At 40.8% G+C, this 16,895-nt stretch overlaps 2 gene segments (V, D, J or C); both read right to left on the bottom strand.

The window, feature by feature from the left end:
* Positions 1–16,895, bottom strand: part of LOC116484549 (T cell receptor alpha chain constant-like) — a 544,481-nt gene that overhangs the window by 430,126 nt on the left and 97,460 nt on the right.
* Positions 13,987–14,560, bottom strand: LOC116484556 (T cell receptor alpha variable 24-like). The segment is given in 2 exon segments: positions 13,987–14,345; positions 14,506–14,560. Coding segments are annotated over 2 exon segments (414 nt in total).

The following is a 16,895-nucleotide window of genomic DNA, read 5'->3' as shown; positions in this document are numbered from 1 at the left end:
GTTTCAGCTTTCTACATATGGCTAGCCAGTTTTCCCAGCACCATTTATTAAATAGGGAATCCTTTCCCCATTTCTTGTTTTTGTCAGGTTTGTCAAAGATCAGATAGTTGTAGCTATGCAGCGTCATTTCTGAGGGCTCTGTTCTGTTCCATTGATCTATGTCTCTGTTGTGGTACCAGTACCATGCTGTTTTGGTTACTGTAGCCTTGTAGTATAGTTTGAAGTCAGGTAGCGTGATGCCTCCAGCTTTGTTCTTTTGGCTTAGGATTGACTTGGCGATGCGGGCTCTTTTTTGATTCCATATGAACTTTAAAGTAGTTTTTTCCAATTCTGTGAAGAAAGTCATTGGTAGCTTGATGGGGATGGCATTGAATCTATAAATGACCTTGGGCAGTATGGCCATTTTCACGATATTGATTCTTCCAACCCATGAGCATGGAATGTTCTTCCATTTGTTTGTATCCTCTTTGATTTCATTGAGCAGTGGTTTGTAGTTCTCCTTGAAGAGGTCCTTCACATCCCTTGTAAGTTGGATTCCTAGGTATTTTATTCTCTTTGAAGCAATTGTGAATGGGAGTTCGCTCATGATTTGGCTCTCTGTTTGTCTGTTATTGGTGTACAAGAATGCTTGTGATTTTTGTACATTAATTTTGTATCCTGAGACTTTGCTGAAGTTGCTAATCAGCTTAAGGAGATTTCGGGCTGAGACAATGGGGTTTTCTAGATATACAATCATGTCATCTGCAAACAGGGACAATTTGACTTCCTCTTTTCCTAATTGAATACCCTTTATTTCCTTCTCCTGCCTGATTGCTCTGGCCAGAACTTCCAGCACTATGTTGAAAAGGAGCGGTGAGAGAGGGCATCCCTGTCTTGTGCCAGTTTTCAGAGGGAATGCTTCCAGTTTTTGCCCATTCAGTATGATATTGGCTGTGGGTTTGTCATAGATAGCTCTTATTATTTTGAGATACGTCCCATCAATACCTAATTTATTGAGAGTTTTTAGCATGAAGAGATGTTGAATTTTGTCAAAGGCCTTTTCTGCATCTATTGAGATAATCATGTGGTTTTTGTCTTTGGTTCTGTTTATATGCTGGATTACATTTATTGATTTGCGTATGTTGAACCAGCCTTGCATCCCAGGGATGAAGCCCACTTGATCATGGTGGATAAGCTTTTTGATGTGCTGCTGGATTTGGTTTGCCAGTATTTTATTGAGGATTTTTGCATCAATGTTCATCAAGGATATTGGTCTGAAATTCTCTTTTTTGGTTATGTCTCTGCCAGGTTTTGGTATCAGGATGATGCTGGCTTCATAAAATGTGTTAGGGAGGATTCCCTCTTTTTCTATTGATTGGAATACTTTCAGAAGGAATGGTACCAGTTCCTCCTTGTACCTCTGGTAGAATTCAGCTGTGAATCCATCAGGTCCTGGACTCTTTTTGGTTGGTAAGCTATTGATTATTGCCACAATTTCAGAAGCTGTTATTGGTCTATTCAGAGATTCAGCTTCTTCCTGGTTTAGTCTTGGGAGGGTGTATTTGTCGAGGAATTTATCCATTTCTTCTAGATTTTCTAGCTTATTTGCATAGAGGTGTTTGTAGTATTCTCTGATGGTAGATTGTATTTCTGTGGGATCGGTGGTGATATCCCCTTTTTCGTTTTTTATTGCATCTATTTGATTCTTCTCTCTTTTCTTCTTTATTAGTCTTGCTAGCGGTCCATCAATTTTGTTGATCTTTTCAAAAAACCAGCTCCTGGATTCATTAATTTTTTGAAGGGTTTTTTGTGTCTCTATTTCCTTCAGTTCTGCTCTGATTTTAGTTATTTCTAGCCTTCTGCTAGCTTTTGAATGTGTTTGCTCTTGCTTTTCTAGTTCTTTTAATTGTGATGTTAGGGTGTCAATTTTGGATCTTTCCTGCTTTCTCTTGTGGGCATTTAGTGCTATAAATTTCCCTCTACACACTGCTTTGAATGTGTCCCAGAGATTCTGGTATGTTGTGTCTTTGTTCTCGTTGGTTTCAAAGAACATCTTTATTTCTGCCTTCATTTCATTATGTACCCAATAGTCATTCAGGAGCAGGTTGTTCAGTTTCCATGTAGTTGAGCGGTTTTGAGTGAGTTTCTTAATCCTGAGTTCTAGTTTGATTGCACTGTGGTCTGAGAGACAGTTTGTTATAATTTCTGTTGTTTTACATTTGCTGAGGAGAGCTTTACTTCCAACTATGTGGTCAATTTTGGAATAGGTGTGGTGTGGTGCTGAAAAAAATGTATATTCTGTTGACTTGGGGTGGAGAGTTCTGTAGATGTCTATTAGGTCTGCTTGGTGCAGAGCTGAGTTCAATTCCTGGATATCCTTGTTAACTTTCTGTCTTGTTGATCTGTCTAATGCTGACAGTGGGGTGTTAAAATCTCCCATTATTATTGTGTGGGAGTTTAAGTCCCTTTGTAGGTCACTCAGGACTTGCTTTATGAATCTGGGTGCTCCTGTGTTGGGTGCATATATATTTAGGATATTTAGCTCTTCTTGTTGAATTGATCCCTTTACCATTATGTAATGGCCTTCTTTGTCTCTTATGATCTTTGTTGGTTTAAAGTCTATTTTATCAGAGACTAGGATTGCAACCCCTGCCTTTTTTTGTTTTCCAGTTGCTTGATAGATCTTCCTCCATCCCTTTATTTTGAGTCTATGTGTGTCTCTGCACGTGAGATGGGTTTCCTGAATACAGCACACTGATGGGTCCTGACTCCTTATCCAGTTTGCCAGTCTGTGTCTTTTGATTGGAGCATTTAGCCCATTTACATTTAACGTTAATATTGTTATGTGTGAATCTGATCCTGTCATTACGATGTTAGTTGGTTATTTTGCTCGTTAGTTGCTATAGTTTCTTCCTAGCCTCGATGGTCTTTACAATTTGGCATGTTTTTGCAGTGGCTGGAACCGGTTGTTCCTTTCCATGTTTAGTGCTTCCTTCAGGAGCTCTTTTAGGGCAGGCCTGGTGGTGACAAAATCACTCAGCGTTTGCTTGTCTGTAAAGTATTTTATTTCTCCTTCACTCATGAAGCTTAGTTTGGCGGGATAGCAAATTCTGGGTTGAAAATTCTTTTCTTTAAGAATGTTGAATATCGGCCCCCACTCTCTTCTGGCTTGTAGAGTTTCTGCTGAGAGATCAGCTGTTAGTCTGATGGGCTTCCCTTTGTGGGTAACCCGACCTTTCTCTCTGGCTGCCCTTAACATTTTTTCCTTCATTTCAACTTTGGTGAATCTGACAATTATGTGTCTTGGAGTTGCCCTTCTCGAGGAGTATCTTTGTGGCGTTCTCTGTATTTCCTGAATCTGAATGCTGGCCTGCCTTGCTAGATTGGGGAAGTTCTCCTGGATAATATCTTGCAGAGTGTTTTCCAACTTGGTTCCATTCTCCTCATCATTTTCAGGTACACCAATCAGACGTAGGTTTGGTCTTTTCACATAGTCCCAAATTTCTTGGAGGCTTTGTTCATTTCTTTTTATTCTTTTTTCTCTAAACTTCCCTTCTCTCTTCATTTCATTCATTTCATCTTCCATCAGGGATACCCTTTCTTCCAGTTGATCGCATCTGCTACTGAGGCTTCTGCAATCTTCGCGTAGTTCTCGAAACTTGGCTTTCAGCTCCATCAGCTCCTTTAAGCCCTTCTCTCCATTGGTTATTCTAGTTATCCATCCTTCTAATTTTTTTTCAAAGTTTTTAACTTCTTTGCTATTGTTTTGAATTTCCTCTCGTAGCTCAGAGTAGTTTGATCGTCTGAAGCCTTCTTCTCTCAACTCATCAAAGTCATCCTCCATCCAGCTTTGTTCCGTTGCTGGTGAGGAACTGCGTTCCTTTGGAGGAGGAGAGGTGCTCTGTTGTTTAGAGTTTCCAGTTTTTCTGCTCTGTTTTTTCCCCATCTTTGTGGTTTTATCTACTTTTTGTCTTTGGTGATGGTGATGTACAGATGGGTTTTTGGTTTTGAAGTCCTTTCTGTTTGTTAGTTTTCCTTCTACCAGACAGGACCCTCAGCTGCAGGTCTGTTGGAGTTTACTAGAGGTCCACTCCAGACCCTGTTTGGCTGGGTGTCAGCAGCGGTGGCTGCAGAACAGCGGATTTTCGTGAGACCACAAATTCAGCTGTCTGATAGTTCCTCTGAAAGTTTTGTCTCAGGGGAGTACCCGGTTGAATGAGGTGTCAGTCTGACCCTACTGGGGGGGTGCCTCCCAGTTAGGCTGCTCAGGGGTGAGGGACCCACTTTAGGAGGCAGTCTGTTCGTTCTCAGATCTCCAGCTGCGTGCTGGGAGAACCACTACTCTCTTCAAAGCTGTCAGTCAGACAGGGGCATTTAAGTCTGTGGAGGTTCTTTGCTGAGTTTTTGTTTGTCTGTGCCCTGCCCCCAGAGGTGGAGCCTACAGAGGCAGGCAGGCCTCCTTGAGCTATGGTGGGCTCCACCCAGTTCGAGCTTCCTGGCTGCTTTGTTTACCTAAGCAAGCCTGGGCAATGGCGGGCGCCCCTCCCCCAGCCTCGCTGCCGCCTTGCAGCTTGATCTCAGACTGCTGTGCTAGCAATCAGCGAGACTCCGTGGGCATAGGACCCTCCGAGCCAGGTGCGGGACACAATCTCCTAGTGTGCCGTTTTCCAGGCCCGTTGGAGAAGCGCAGTATTAGGATGGGACTGACCCGATATTCCAGGTGCCGTCTGTTTCCCCTTTCTTTGACTAGGAAAGGGAACTCCCTGACCCCTTGCACTTCCCGAGTGAGGCAATGCCTCGCCCTGCTTCGGCTCGCGCACAGTGCGCTTCACCGTCTGTCCTGCACCCACTGTTAGGCACTCCCTAGTGAGATGAAACCGGTACCTCAAGCAGAAATGCAGAAATCACCAGTCTTCTGTGTCGCTGGGGCTGGGAGCTGGAGACCGGAGCTGTTCCTATTCGGCCATCTTGGCTCCACCCTCCCATCCGTATTTTTCTATATACATATTTTTTTTGTTTTATAAGCGGCATAGTACTATTTTGTATTTGACTTTGTTCATTCGATAAATTAAATTAATTCCTATGTTACAAAATTTTCATCACAATAATTTTATGGCTACAAAACTTTTTATTAAAAAGGTGCAAAAACTTTATTTGACCATTTAGCTGACCAATCTCAGTTGATTTTAATGTTTAAACTCTCCAATACAGTTGTATTTTTTATCCTCTCTTTCCCAAGATAAAAATCTTTGTAAGTACTGAGAAATAAAGTAATTGGTCAAATCAGTGAACACACTTTGAAATCTATGGCTAACTTTTCCCCGTAATTAGACCAATGAACTTGGCTACCGGAACTTGAATCATCAGCTTCACCTGGGCTTGGGGAATATAATTGCAGTTGGAAGAGTGAAAAAGAGACCATGCCTAAATCTCTTCATGGGTCACCTTCCAGATTCGTCTAAACTCCTCATTTTAAAAAGAGCTCTCTTCACTCAGTTCTCTGGAAAGGTGGTTACCGCCTGCATAATCTTTATGCTATGTTGGACTACATTGCATTGAAGCAGATGAGTTCCACGGAGGTGACTCTTCAGGGAGTTGGTCGTAAACTTCTTTTAAGTTTTGTGTACATAATGAAAAATGTTGAATTTTCAAATCTTCCGCAATACAATTGAGCTAAAACCTTAAAGAAACTGCTTGGAAACCTCTGCTACCACCCAAACAGGGGTCCCAAACCCCTGGCGGCGGGGAATCGGTACCGTTCTGTGGCCTGGTAGGAACGTGGCCGCAGAGCAGGAAGTGAGCGGCAGGTGAGCATTACTGCCAGATCCCCGACTCCTGTGAGATCAGCAGTGGCATTAGATTCTCATAGGAGCCCGAACCCTATTGCGAACTGCGCATGCGAGAGATCTAGGCTGCTCGCTCCTTAAGATAATCTAACTAATGCCTGATGATCTGAGGTAAACAGTTTCATCCCGAAACCATCACCCCACCCTGCTCTGTGGAAAAATTGTCTTCAACAAAACCGGTCCCTGGTGCCAAAAAGGTTGGGGACCACTGCACTGAAAGATGAACTCAGACTTTTTATATAAATATCTGTATCATAATTTGTTAAAATCCACCGATTCTTCCTAAGACAATTAGAATTCTTTGAGACACCTGTGTAGAAGAAAATAGGCAGTTAAGTTTTAGGAAATAAAACTGCTAAACTCTTCCAGGTCTTAACAGAGTGAATTTCTACATGCATTCCTACTGCCATGGGGAGGAGTCGCTCGAGATCCTCGCAGACATTGTGACTTTGGCTTTCTCTGGCTCCTGCTCTTTGGGGAGAGTAGGATGATCTGCTCCTGAAGACCCAGGGCAAGATTTGGAGACAGGCAGCAGGTGCTTGGGGAGCACTGTGCCCTGCGCAGAAGTAGGTTCCTACATCTGTAGTCTGGGTGGCTGTGATGTGCAGGGAGCTGTTCTTTTTTGCTTCTCCAAACTGAAATGTCAGTCTTTTCTGCTTCTTCACTTCTCCACTCTTCACTAACTGTATCAAAAAAACGGGATGTCCCCCAGGCCTTTGCTTATACCACTGTATATTGTTTAAAGTAGTTGAGGAATTGCAGTACGTGGTGAAGTCCTCTCCTTCTTGTACATGCTGGCACTGAGGAATTTGCATTACCTGTTGTCCATTCACCTCTGTTTAGAAAGAAAATGGGAAGCATCATATAAAATCAGATTTGATATTTAGCCCCTGAGCGACGCGGGTCTCTCTCACTCCTCTTTTCTTTTCCCCTTTCTGTCCATGTCTCCCTTCCCATCTCCCTCAACCTTTATTCTTTCTGTCTCTTTCTCTCTGTTTCTCTCCCTTTCTCTTAATTCTTGTTTCTCAAACAGAAAGTCCATTCCCTGCCTGCAGATACTTCTCTATCCTGTTGGATTTATTCTCTGGAAGCAGTCAGGGACGTCTCAAACTCACGTGACAATTGCATCCATAAGACCAACACTGATGTAATGAGTAGCATCTCCCTCCCCTTCCTCTTCATCCAACTGCTCCTAAATGGGTTGCCTGGTACAAGCTACTTCCAGAGCAATAGAAATAGTTGCGGTCTATTTTGGAAAGTAGATGTGTGCATTTTGGAAAGAAAGGGGAAGAGGTGACTGCAAGTTGAGAAAACCAATCAGACTATTTTGCCCACCCACTTCAGAGGAGAGTCTATGTTTGCCGATGCTGCCCCCCTGTGGCTGGACTCAAACATTGCTGATTTGACAACATTATTTTATTAATGAAGTTGCTTTCTAATTTAGGTGGTATGTATGTGTGTCAAAGATTGGAAGAAAAGAGTTTACTGATAGTGACATTGTTCAAGGAGGAATAATTTGCCTCTTGAAAATGGAGTCTGTGATTTAAAACTAGGGCATCAGAAGAAAAGAGAAAGTTCCATTTTGTCGCTTCCATAGTCACTAAGAATCATGTTGTGCCATGTAGCACGTGCTTATAAGTGCGCTAATGGGACATATTAGGTCACAGACATTTTAATAAATGTGGGAGACACTTGTGATTTATTGTTAGACAACCCATTACCTCAAAACAGAAGATAAGAAATACAAATTTCTCTTTTGTCACCCGGATTTCCCTGGTAAATTATCCATTTTAGCAATCATGTCTGCCATCCCACTATGTTCCTTTTACACATGCCAGCGTGACAAGGGAAGACATTAATATAATTAGAAAAAAGTCTTATCTAACAGATAATCAATTTCTATTGGAAGGCTTCCATAAACAAAACACTTGGATAAAGTAGCTTTCGGTTCTGATCTGGCTGATAAACATCTACAGTATGTGGTGGAAAAGGCTGGAAGATAAAAGCAGAAAGTAACTTAAAAAAACTGTGGACTCCCACAGAACTTCAGTCAGACTTATCACAGTGTTTATACCTGTATAACTACTGATTATCTGAGTTAGCCTTTTTGTACCTTAAAGGCGTGTACTGTGTCATCTTCAAGAAATGCATCGTCTTATATGGTAGCTACCAGCCACATGAGGATACTTAAATTTAAATTAAATAAAATTTAAAATTTAGTTTCTCATGCACACTAGCCACATTTCAAGTGCTGAGTATCCATATGTGGCTAGTGTCTATGTAGATGCAGAACATTTTTACTATCTTTGAAAATTCTATTGGACAGTACTGCTCTAGAATATAGGGTCTATGAAAACAATGAATTTTGTCTCTTTGGTTTGCTGATGGATCACTAGTATACTCCTGATATGCGGTAAGCCCTCAGTAAGTATTTGTCTATTATTCACCAACATGTCCTACTCTAATAGCTGGTAAATTGTGGATACTCAGGTGTTCATTAAATGATTTTAAAAAGTGTGTGTTTGTATATCTACTGTGTCATGATTTAAACTCAAAATATTCCAAAAAATATTAAAATATTAGAACCATATTCAATACCATATTTAAATGCTATTATCAAGGTTTGGTTGTAGCTATTTAGAAATATTACCTTTAGGGGATACCACTTTCCTAGGGTTGTCATAGCAAACAAACTTGGTGGCTTGACAAAAATTTATTTTCTTTACAGCCCTAGAGGCCAGAAGTCTGAAATTAAGGTGTCAGCAGGGCCATGCTCCCTCTGAATGCTCTAGGGGAGAATCCTTCCTAATCTCTTCCAGCCTCCAGTGGCTCCAGGCATCCCTTGGATGTGGCTGCATAACTGCAACCTCTACCGCTGTCTTTAGATGGCCTTCTCATCTGTATGTTTCCTTTTTTTTTTTTTTTTTCTGAGAGAGTCTCACTCTGTTACCCAGGCTGGAGTGCAGTGGCTCACAGCAACCTCCGCCTCCCGGGTTCAAGCGATTCTCCTGCCTCAGCCTCCCGAGTAGCTGTGATTACAGGTGCACACCACTGTGCCTGGCTAATTTTTGTATTTTTAGTAAAGACAGGGTTTCACCATGTTGGCCAGGCTAGTCTCGAACTCCTGACCTCAGGTGATTCTCCTGCCTCGGCCTCCCAAAGTGCTGGGATTACAGGCATGAGTCAACGTGCCCGGCCTCATCTGTGTGTTTCTTAAAAGAACAGTTGTCACTGGATTTAGGGCCTACCTGAATAATCCAGGGTGATCTTAACTTGATATTCTTAACTCAATTACATTTGCACAGACCCTTTTTCAAATAATACCACATTCACTATTTCTAGGGATTAGGGCATGGGCGTATCTTCTGTCATCATTCAACCCACTGCAAGAAATCTCATGCCTTTAAAGTGTTGCCATGTAAATGTATTAATAGCAGAAATCTCAACATTTTGTGTAGGGTAAAAAGTGAATCTAAATCTGAATTACTGCATGAAATGGAAACAGACCAAGAAGCAGTTTTAGGATGTGCTGAAAAATGGCAAATCTCGTGAATTAAGATAAACTTTTGAAATGCATGCCACTGGGATGCTTTTTTCCTCCTTAGGAATACTGGATTTGGATCTCAAAATGAAGACAAAGCTAACAATTTAAAGGCAACAAGGACTCCTTCCCCATTCAAGAAGAGCAAGGAGTGTGGAAGGAGCACCTGTGGGGGCTTTAGAAATCCTCTTCTCTTCATCCAGGGCAGCAGCACTGGTGCAGTTTACGTAGGAGGCATAAACCAAGACAGAGGAATGTCGCCCAGGTCAAGCTTGCCCTTTCCCAACTCACAGCATGGTGTCTCTTGTAGCCTTTCTCTAGATCTGATGGTTGGAAGTGGAAATTTACTAAAGGAAGAGAAGTGAAGCTGGCCATGCATTGGTTCAAGGAGTAAAAGAAATCTCTGCACTCTTAGACGGAATCTCTGCACTCTTAGACGGAATCTCTGCATTTCCTAGTAGGAAACATTTCCATTGAATATAAACATATGATAGCTCTCAGTGGCAAATATTTTCGTCAAAACAATTCTAAGAGAGGATCAGATTCAAAAATATTTATAATAAGATGTTACAAGTGTTATTCTATGAAATCTCAGATAAAAAATAAATAACGCTGCCTGAATTGGGCCATAAAGGGTGAGTAGACCTGTGTGCATATTACAATGGGAAAAATATATTCTGGGAAAAGAGGACAGATTTAGGAAGGCCCTTAATATTCACACAAAGGGTTAGAATTTAAATATACATATATAATATATATAAAATATATAATATAAATATATATATATTACATATATGAGAGAAGGATGGAAGATTAAAATAGAAGGTAAACGGGATTCCATAGATGGCCTTGTATTTTTTGTTTGTTTGGTTTTTTTTTGAGACAGAGTCTTGGTTTGTCACCCAGGCTGAAGTGCAGTGGCAATCTCAGCTCACTGCAACCTCTGCCTCCTGGGTTCAAGCAATTCTCCTGTCTCAGCCTCTTGAGTAGCTGGGATTACAGGAGCACGCCACCACACCCTGCTAATTTTTGTATTTTTAGTAGAGACGGGGTTTTGCCATGTTGGTCAGGCTGGTCTCGAACTCCTGACCTCAGGTAATCCGCCTGCCTCAGCCTCCCAAAGTGCTGGGATTACAGACATGAGCCACCACACCCAGCCGGCCTTGTATGTTTTAATATAGAATTTCACCTCTACAACTTGTAGTGGTTCCTTTTTACCCAAAGGGAGGCAGAAAGTGATCTTATTAGGTACATTTTATAATAACTCTAGTTGCCATGTAGAAGTTAGATTCAAAGAGCTGAGAATAGAGGCAGGAAGACAATTAGGAAGCCATTGCAATCATCCAAGTGAGAGGTGCTGAATGCCTGAATTAGGAAAGCAGTAAGCAATATAGAAACAGAGAAATGGATATGAGCAGTATTTGGAAGTTCAAATTGACATGGCCTTGATAATTACTGGATTATCAAGGTCATGTGTTATGCTTCGTTAGCACTCTGATATCTATCTGGCATAGGAATATGTTTACTTAGTTAGCTCTTGTGGAAGTTAGTATCCAAAGATGCCCCCAAAATCCTGCTTCTGATATTCATGCCCTTGTGTAGTTCCCTTCTATGTTGACTCTGGGTTGGCTCCATGACTCAATTTTAATTATATTTACAGGGTCCCCTTTTCCAAGTAACATGACATTCATGGTTCTTATGTGTGCATGAGAATGCAGTAGCAATAATATTGTGGCAGTTCTGGCCTAAACATTAAAAAGGCCTGGCACCTTCCACTTTTGTAATACTGGAAGCCCTGAGCCACCAGGTAAGTTGTACCCCGGAGAGATCTTGAGGAGAGACCACGTGCAGAGGCCATGTGTAATGAAAGCCCTGAGAATCGTTGGGATGAGCGATGAGCCCAGCTTTCCACATTCCCACCAAGGCTCCAGGTATGGAAGTGAGCTCCAGGGGTTCTAGTCAGGCAAGCCCCCAGAGGACCCTAGCTGCAGTCAACATCACAAGGAGCAGAAGTATCATGAGATAGTAAAAGGGCACTTGCTTAAGTGAGGTGTACAACTCTTTGTTATTCAGCAAGCCACAAAAGCTCTGGAGTCCAATGAAAAATAGTCTTTTTGAGAACTTGTGAGAAATCAACAATAAAAATGTATGCTTCCTCTGTCTGATTTCTGCTAGTCTCTAATAGCTTGACCTGAAACATCTGCCTGTTTCACCAAACTTCTTTTCAAAAGCCATCCTTGTGCTTCTGCACTGGCACAGAAGACCTGGTGGCAGTGATCAGAGGTAACAAGAGCTCTGTGCTGCAACAGCACAGGAGCAGGTGGCTGATTGCTCAGGTCGGGGCCCTGCAATCAACAGAGATCTGTGTTTCTTATTTAACATGATTTTTATATTTCACACACTCTTCTCTTTCCACTTGGCTAAACTAACAAAATGTACAAGAACATGCCTGTCTGTGTCTCTACAAATAATCAGAATTTAACACACTATTTTCAATTTCAGATCAGTTTTAGAAACCAAAGAGACTGAAAATTTTGGTCCATATTTACTCGGTTACATACCGCTTTCGTAAAGATAGGGATATTTTTGTAAGGACCGTGCACTAAAGATTTACATTTTTCTTGATCGTGTGTGTGGGAAGATCTCTATCTCATCATGGCTTAAGGCAGGCAGAGTTCTCAAGGAAGTTGGAGTCATGGGCTGGTTTCAAGCAGCGTCATTCCACACTGAAGTATTGTATGAATGTAATTAATTTCTATCTGCGCCTTGACATGCAGGAGACTGTGAGGCATTGTGTTGCAGCCACACACAAATGAGTCAGATGTTCATCTTTTATTTTACCCATGCCTTTTGATTCTACCAATTCAGAGTTAGTTCAAGCCTCAAGATCATTGCTGGAAATATTAGAAATTCTTCCATTGATCTTTATGCCAATAACGGAGAGCTGGTTTGGGAATTTGACTAGCAGCTAGAACAGTGATCAATCTTCTTTTGTGTAGTTCTTCTCCACCAACACTAGTGTACAATGAACCATAGCTTCTCTGCACTCAGTCCTGTGCTATACCCTTCTGATTCCATATATGTTCAAATAATATTACAAATTTAGCCACTTCCAATCTGATAGTCAAATAGATTCATTACTACCTTGTGAATAAATGTTGAAAAAATATTTCTCTCTCTATATATATATCTCTAAATGGGTCCAGTCAGAGATTTGTATACACTCCATTATTATTTTTAAAATGTACCGGCTTTTTTTCCTAAATATGTGATAACAACAATAATATTTTTAAAAACATAAATCCACAAAAGAGAGAGAAAATGCAATAGCAGCATAATTTAGGAAACTGGACAGGAGCTGGATAAATAATTATTAATGTAGATGTTTAGAGAAAGTTGAAATTCTAGCTTTTAGATGAGGAGGCCCAGAAGCAAGTTACTTCATGTTAACAACCCCTAAGAAAGCTTAGAATTAGATGCCTCTAGAGTACCAGTGGGACCTTAAACTGGTGGGTTGTTTGGAAATCCGCAAAAGGAGGAGAGCACCAAACACTCAGCCTGCTTAATATACCTGGAAATTACAAATAAAGAGACTTCGATAATAGAGTTCAGTTAGTCATCCAATATCACAATCACAGTACAAGCTGGGGGATAGACCACGCTAAAATAGTGAAGGTCCTTCATCAGTGCTCCTTTATGATATTATGAGTGACATTTAAAAATGAAAATAGCCACGTGAGAAGAAATAAAAATGCAAATATTCATGTAGGGGAAAAGTTGAACTAAAGCAAAACCAAAATCCCCAATGGATTAAAGGAGGCAGCATCACCTGTTCTGGTATTAAACATGCGTATTTCCAGGCCAGGTGTGTGAGGAAGGGGCATGCCGACATGCTCCATTTGTGCTGTGATAAAATATAATAGAAGAATTCGTTTTCAGGACATAGCAACAATGAGGGGGTAACTATTACCTTTATTTACCCAGATTGTTTTAGATAGATTTGAGTAACTATTGGGTTATTTCAGAATCATGCCAAAAGAGCAGGCAATGGCCGGGCGCTGTGGCTCACGCCTGTAATCCCAGCACTTTGGGAAGCCGAGGCGGGCGGATCACGAGGTCAGGAGGTCGAGACCATCCTGGCTAACATGGTGAAACCCTGTCTCTACTAAAAAATACAAAAAAGTAGCTGGACGTAGTGGCGGGCGCCTGTAGTCCCAGCTACTTGGGAGGCTGAGGCAGGAGAATGGCATGAACCCAGGAGGCGGAGCTTGCAGTGAGCTGAGATCGCGCCACTGCACTCCAGCCTGGGTGACAGAGCGAGACTCCGTCTCAAAAAAAAAAAAAAAAAAAAAAAAAAGAGCAGGCAATGGGTCTGACTCCATGATGTGGCTAATGTGTTGTTGGGAGCTGGGGTTAGTAACAGCCCAGTTACCAGGTCATGTGTTATGCTTCATTAGCACTCTGACATCTATCTGTCATAAGGAATATGTTTACTTAATTAGCTCTTGTGGTGGTTAGTTATGATCACTAGCATGCTTATTTTTCTATGTTTGCATAATCCTCTTAAAAAAAACTGTAATTCAATGAACTTGTCTTTTCCATCCTACTCATGGTTCTTTGTCAATGCTGGTAACAGTGCAACCCCAGACACACTTTTGCGTATGGGCTGCAGGTGCCTGAACAGCACTGTGTCAAGGCACAGAGGTATGTGGCTGAGTCTTCAGGCTGGGATCCTTTGATGTACAAATAGCTGTAACCCTCCTTGGTATTAAGAGTGGCATTTATTCGTCCTTTCTTCTTTTCATCCCCATTTAAACTCATTACAAACAAGACCTTGGGGCTTTTTGCAGTTTCCCATTTGTACCAGTGTAAGGCATAAAAATTGCTGGAAGGGAAGCTGCAGGTGAAATTGGTGCTGTCTCCCTCCTGAACATGCAGTGACTGAGGACTTTGTTCCACGTTCAGTACGCTGCTCACGCCTGTTTTTTAAAAAAGAGTCAGACATAGAAATTGGTCTCTCTACGGAGTTGGCATTTTCTTCAAACATCCCCAAATAAATCCGAGGGTGTCTGACTGCATCCTCCTCCTTCCTCATCATCACCCCAGACTAAGAATGTCTCCTGTAACCCCTGGACTTACAGTCAAGATGAAGCCAGAGGATTAGTAATGGGGCTGCCAAAGGATTCTTCTCCATGTTTCCTGCTCAAGTACCCTCAGCAGAAAAACGTTTTGCAGCCAAAATCTGTGGAAATATTCTGCTTTAGAAAACAGGATTCTGCATCTGGTTGCCCAACCAATCAGAGACCAGCTTCTATAAATGTCCTAGAAACACTCTGCCGTATATTCAGTTTCCTGTGGTTCACAAAGAGGGGTCGAAGTAACTGCTTCCTTCAGGCCAACTTCATAAACACTGGGGAAATCCCCCATGAGTCTGGAACACAAAGAGAATTGAAAACCTTTCAGAAGTGCGCCGCCTAACTGTGGACTGCTGTTATTCAAATTTAGACGGAGTTACAGGTGGGATGGCAATTTGTGGTAGGAAAAGCACTTTTCTTTGAATCTTCAAACATTAAAAAACAACTTCTGAATCCGCCTCAAATTACAAATGTGCACACATCTAAACTACCTTTTTCTTTATATACATTTTCTAATACAAAAGTCATGCAATAGAGACATTACTGTTTCCAATTTACAAACAAAAAATAACCCAAAGCTCAAGGAGATTAAATAATTCACTCAAGGAGATTGAATAATTCACTCAAGGTCAATTACCTAAGTGGCATACTAAGAATTAGAACATATATCTTTCTATCTCTAGACTTTATAATATTTGGAATCTGATATGCCACCTACATTTGTGATGCACCATGAATGTTTTACATGTTGATATGTCCTAAAAATAATGGAGGTCTAATCTGTGGACATTCTTTATCATGGCGAAAAAAACGAGAACAACCCAAATGTTCACTAGCTGGTGAATGAATAAACAACATGCAATATGTTCATGCAAGATATGAATGATATTAGGCAACAAAAATAAATAATACATAAAATAAGATAAATAAGCAAAAATGAAATAAATAAAATAAAACACCTAATGTATGCTACAACACAGATGAGCCTCAAAAATACTATTTTAAGAAAAAGAAGCCAGACACAAAAGATTACATATTGAGTGATTCCATTTATATGAAATGTTCAGAAAAGGAACATCTATAAAGACATAAGCTGATTGCCTGGGGCCAGGGTTGGGTTAGAGATTAACTACAATTTGGCATGAGGGATCTTTCTAGGGTGTTGAAAAGTATTTACAAAAAGATTATGGTAATAGTTTCATAAATCAGTTATTAATTTAAAAATCACTGAATGATACATTCAAAATTGATGAATTTATGGAATGTAAACATACTCCAATAAAGTTGTTTAAAAGTAAATAAGAATTATGCTGTCTTGCTTCTGTCACAGTCCAGATATAATGTTAGCTTGATTCAATATACATATATTTTTTTAAACAGTAATTTTTGTGCTTTGAATTTCCCTAGGAGCTCTGAGATATTAAAAATTATAAAGCTACAGCCTCATCTAGGGGAGAGGAAAAGAAAGAAAAAAAAAATACAAAGCAACATTCCCTATTCCCTGTGAGCCCAGGATATAACTGGAGAAATAAGACACATCCAAGGGAAATTTAATAGTATAAGAGAGCATTAATTATTTTTTTCCGAGTATAAATTCAACCTCTAGGTATTTAGTGTATGAAGTGCCTTTAAAACCTTTCCAGTGAACAACTGAAATAAGCAAAGGAAACAGCATGGGGTATGTACTAAAATCAGGGACAGCACTTTCCACATACATTTAAATCATGTTCTAAAAAATGAGAACAGGATTAGAAAGTATCTCAATGGTTAACTTCTAGCTTTCCTTCCCAGGAAAGGAGATAAAAGTATGGGCAGTAAAGGAAATCCTGGAAGCCTCAATAATGACTCCCAGTTCAGAAGCATGAGGACCAGGGTTAGGGATAGCTGCTAGACAAACAAGCCATTCTTTTTTTTAAAATTATACTTTAAGTCCTGGCTACATGTTCAGGACGTGCAGTTTTGTTACATAGGTATACACATTCCCTGGTGGTTTGCTGCACCCATCAAAGTGTCACCTACATTAGATATTTCTCCTAATATTATCTCTGCCCTAGTCCCCCACCCCCAAACAGACCCCAGTGTGCAATGTTCCCCTCCTTGTGTCCATGTGTTCTCATTGTTCAACTCCCACTTAGGAGTGAGAACATGCAGTGTTTGGTTTTCTGGTCTTGTGATAGCTTGCTGAGAATGATGGTTTTCAGCTTCATTCATGTCCCTGCCAAGGACATAAACTCATCCTTTTTTATGGCTGCATAGTATTCCATGGTGTATATGTGCCACATTTTCTTAATCCAGTCTATCACTGATGGACATTTGGGTTGCTTCCAAGTCTTTGCTGTAGACGAACAAGCCATTCTAATCAAGGTAGTTTCTTTTCCAGATGAATGGAGAAGA

The sequence above is a fragment of the Hylobates moloch genome, unplaced genomic scaffold (genome assembly GCF_009828535.3).
Source record: "Hylobates moloch isolate HMO894 unplaced genomic scaffold, HMol_V3 SCAFFOLD_16, whole genome shotgun sequence".
In the NCBI taxonomy this organism is placed as follows: domain Eukaryota; kingdom Metazoa; phylum Chordata; class Mammalia; order Primates; family Hylobatidae; genus Hylobates; species Hylobates moloch.
This window is presented reverse-complemented; position numbering and strand designations above follow the sequence as displayed.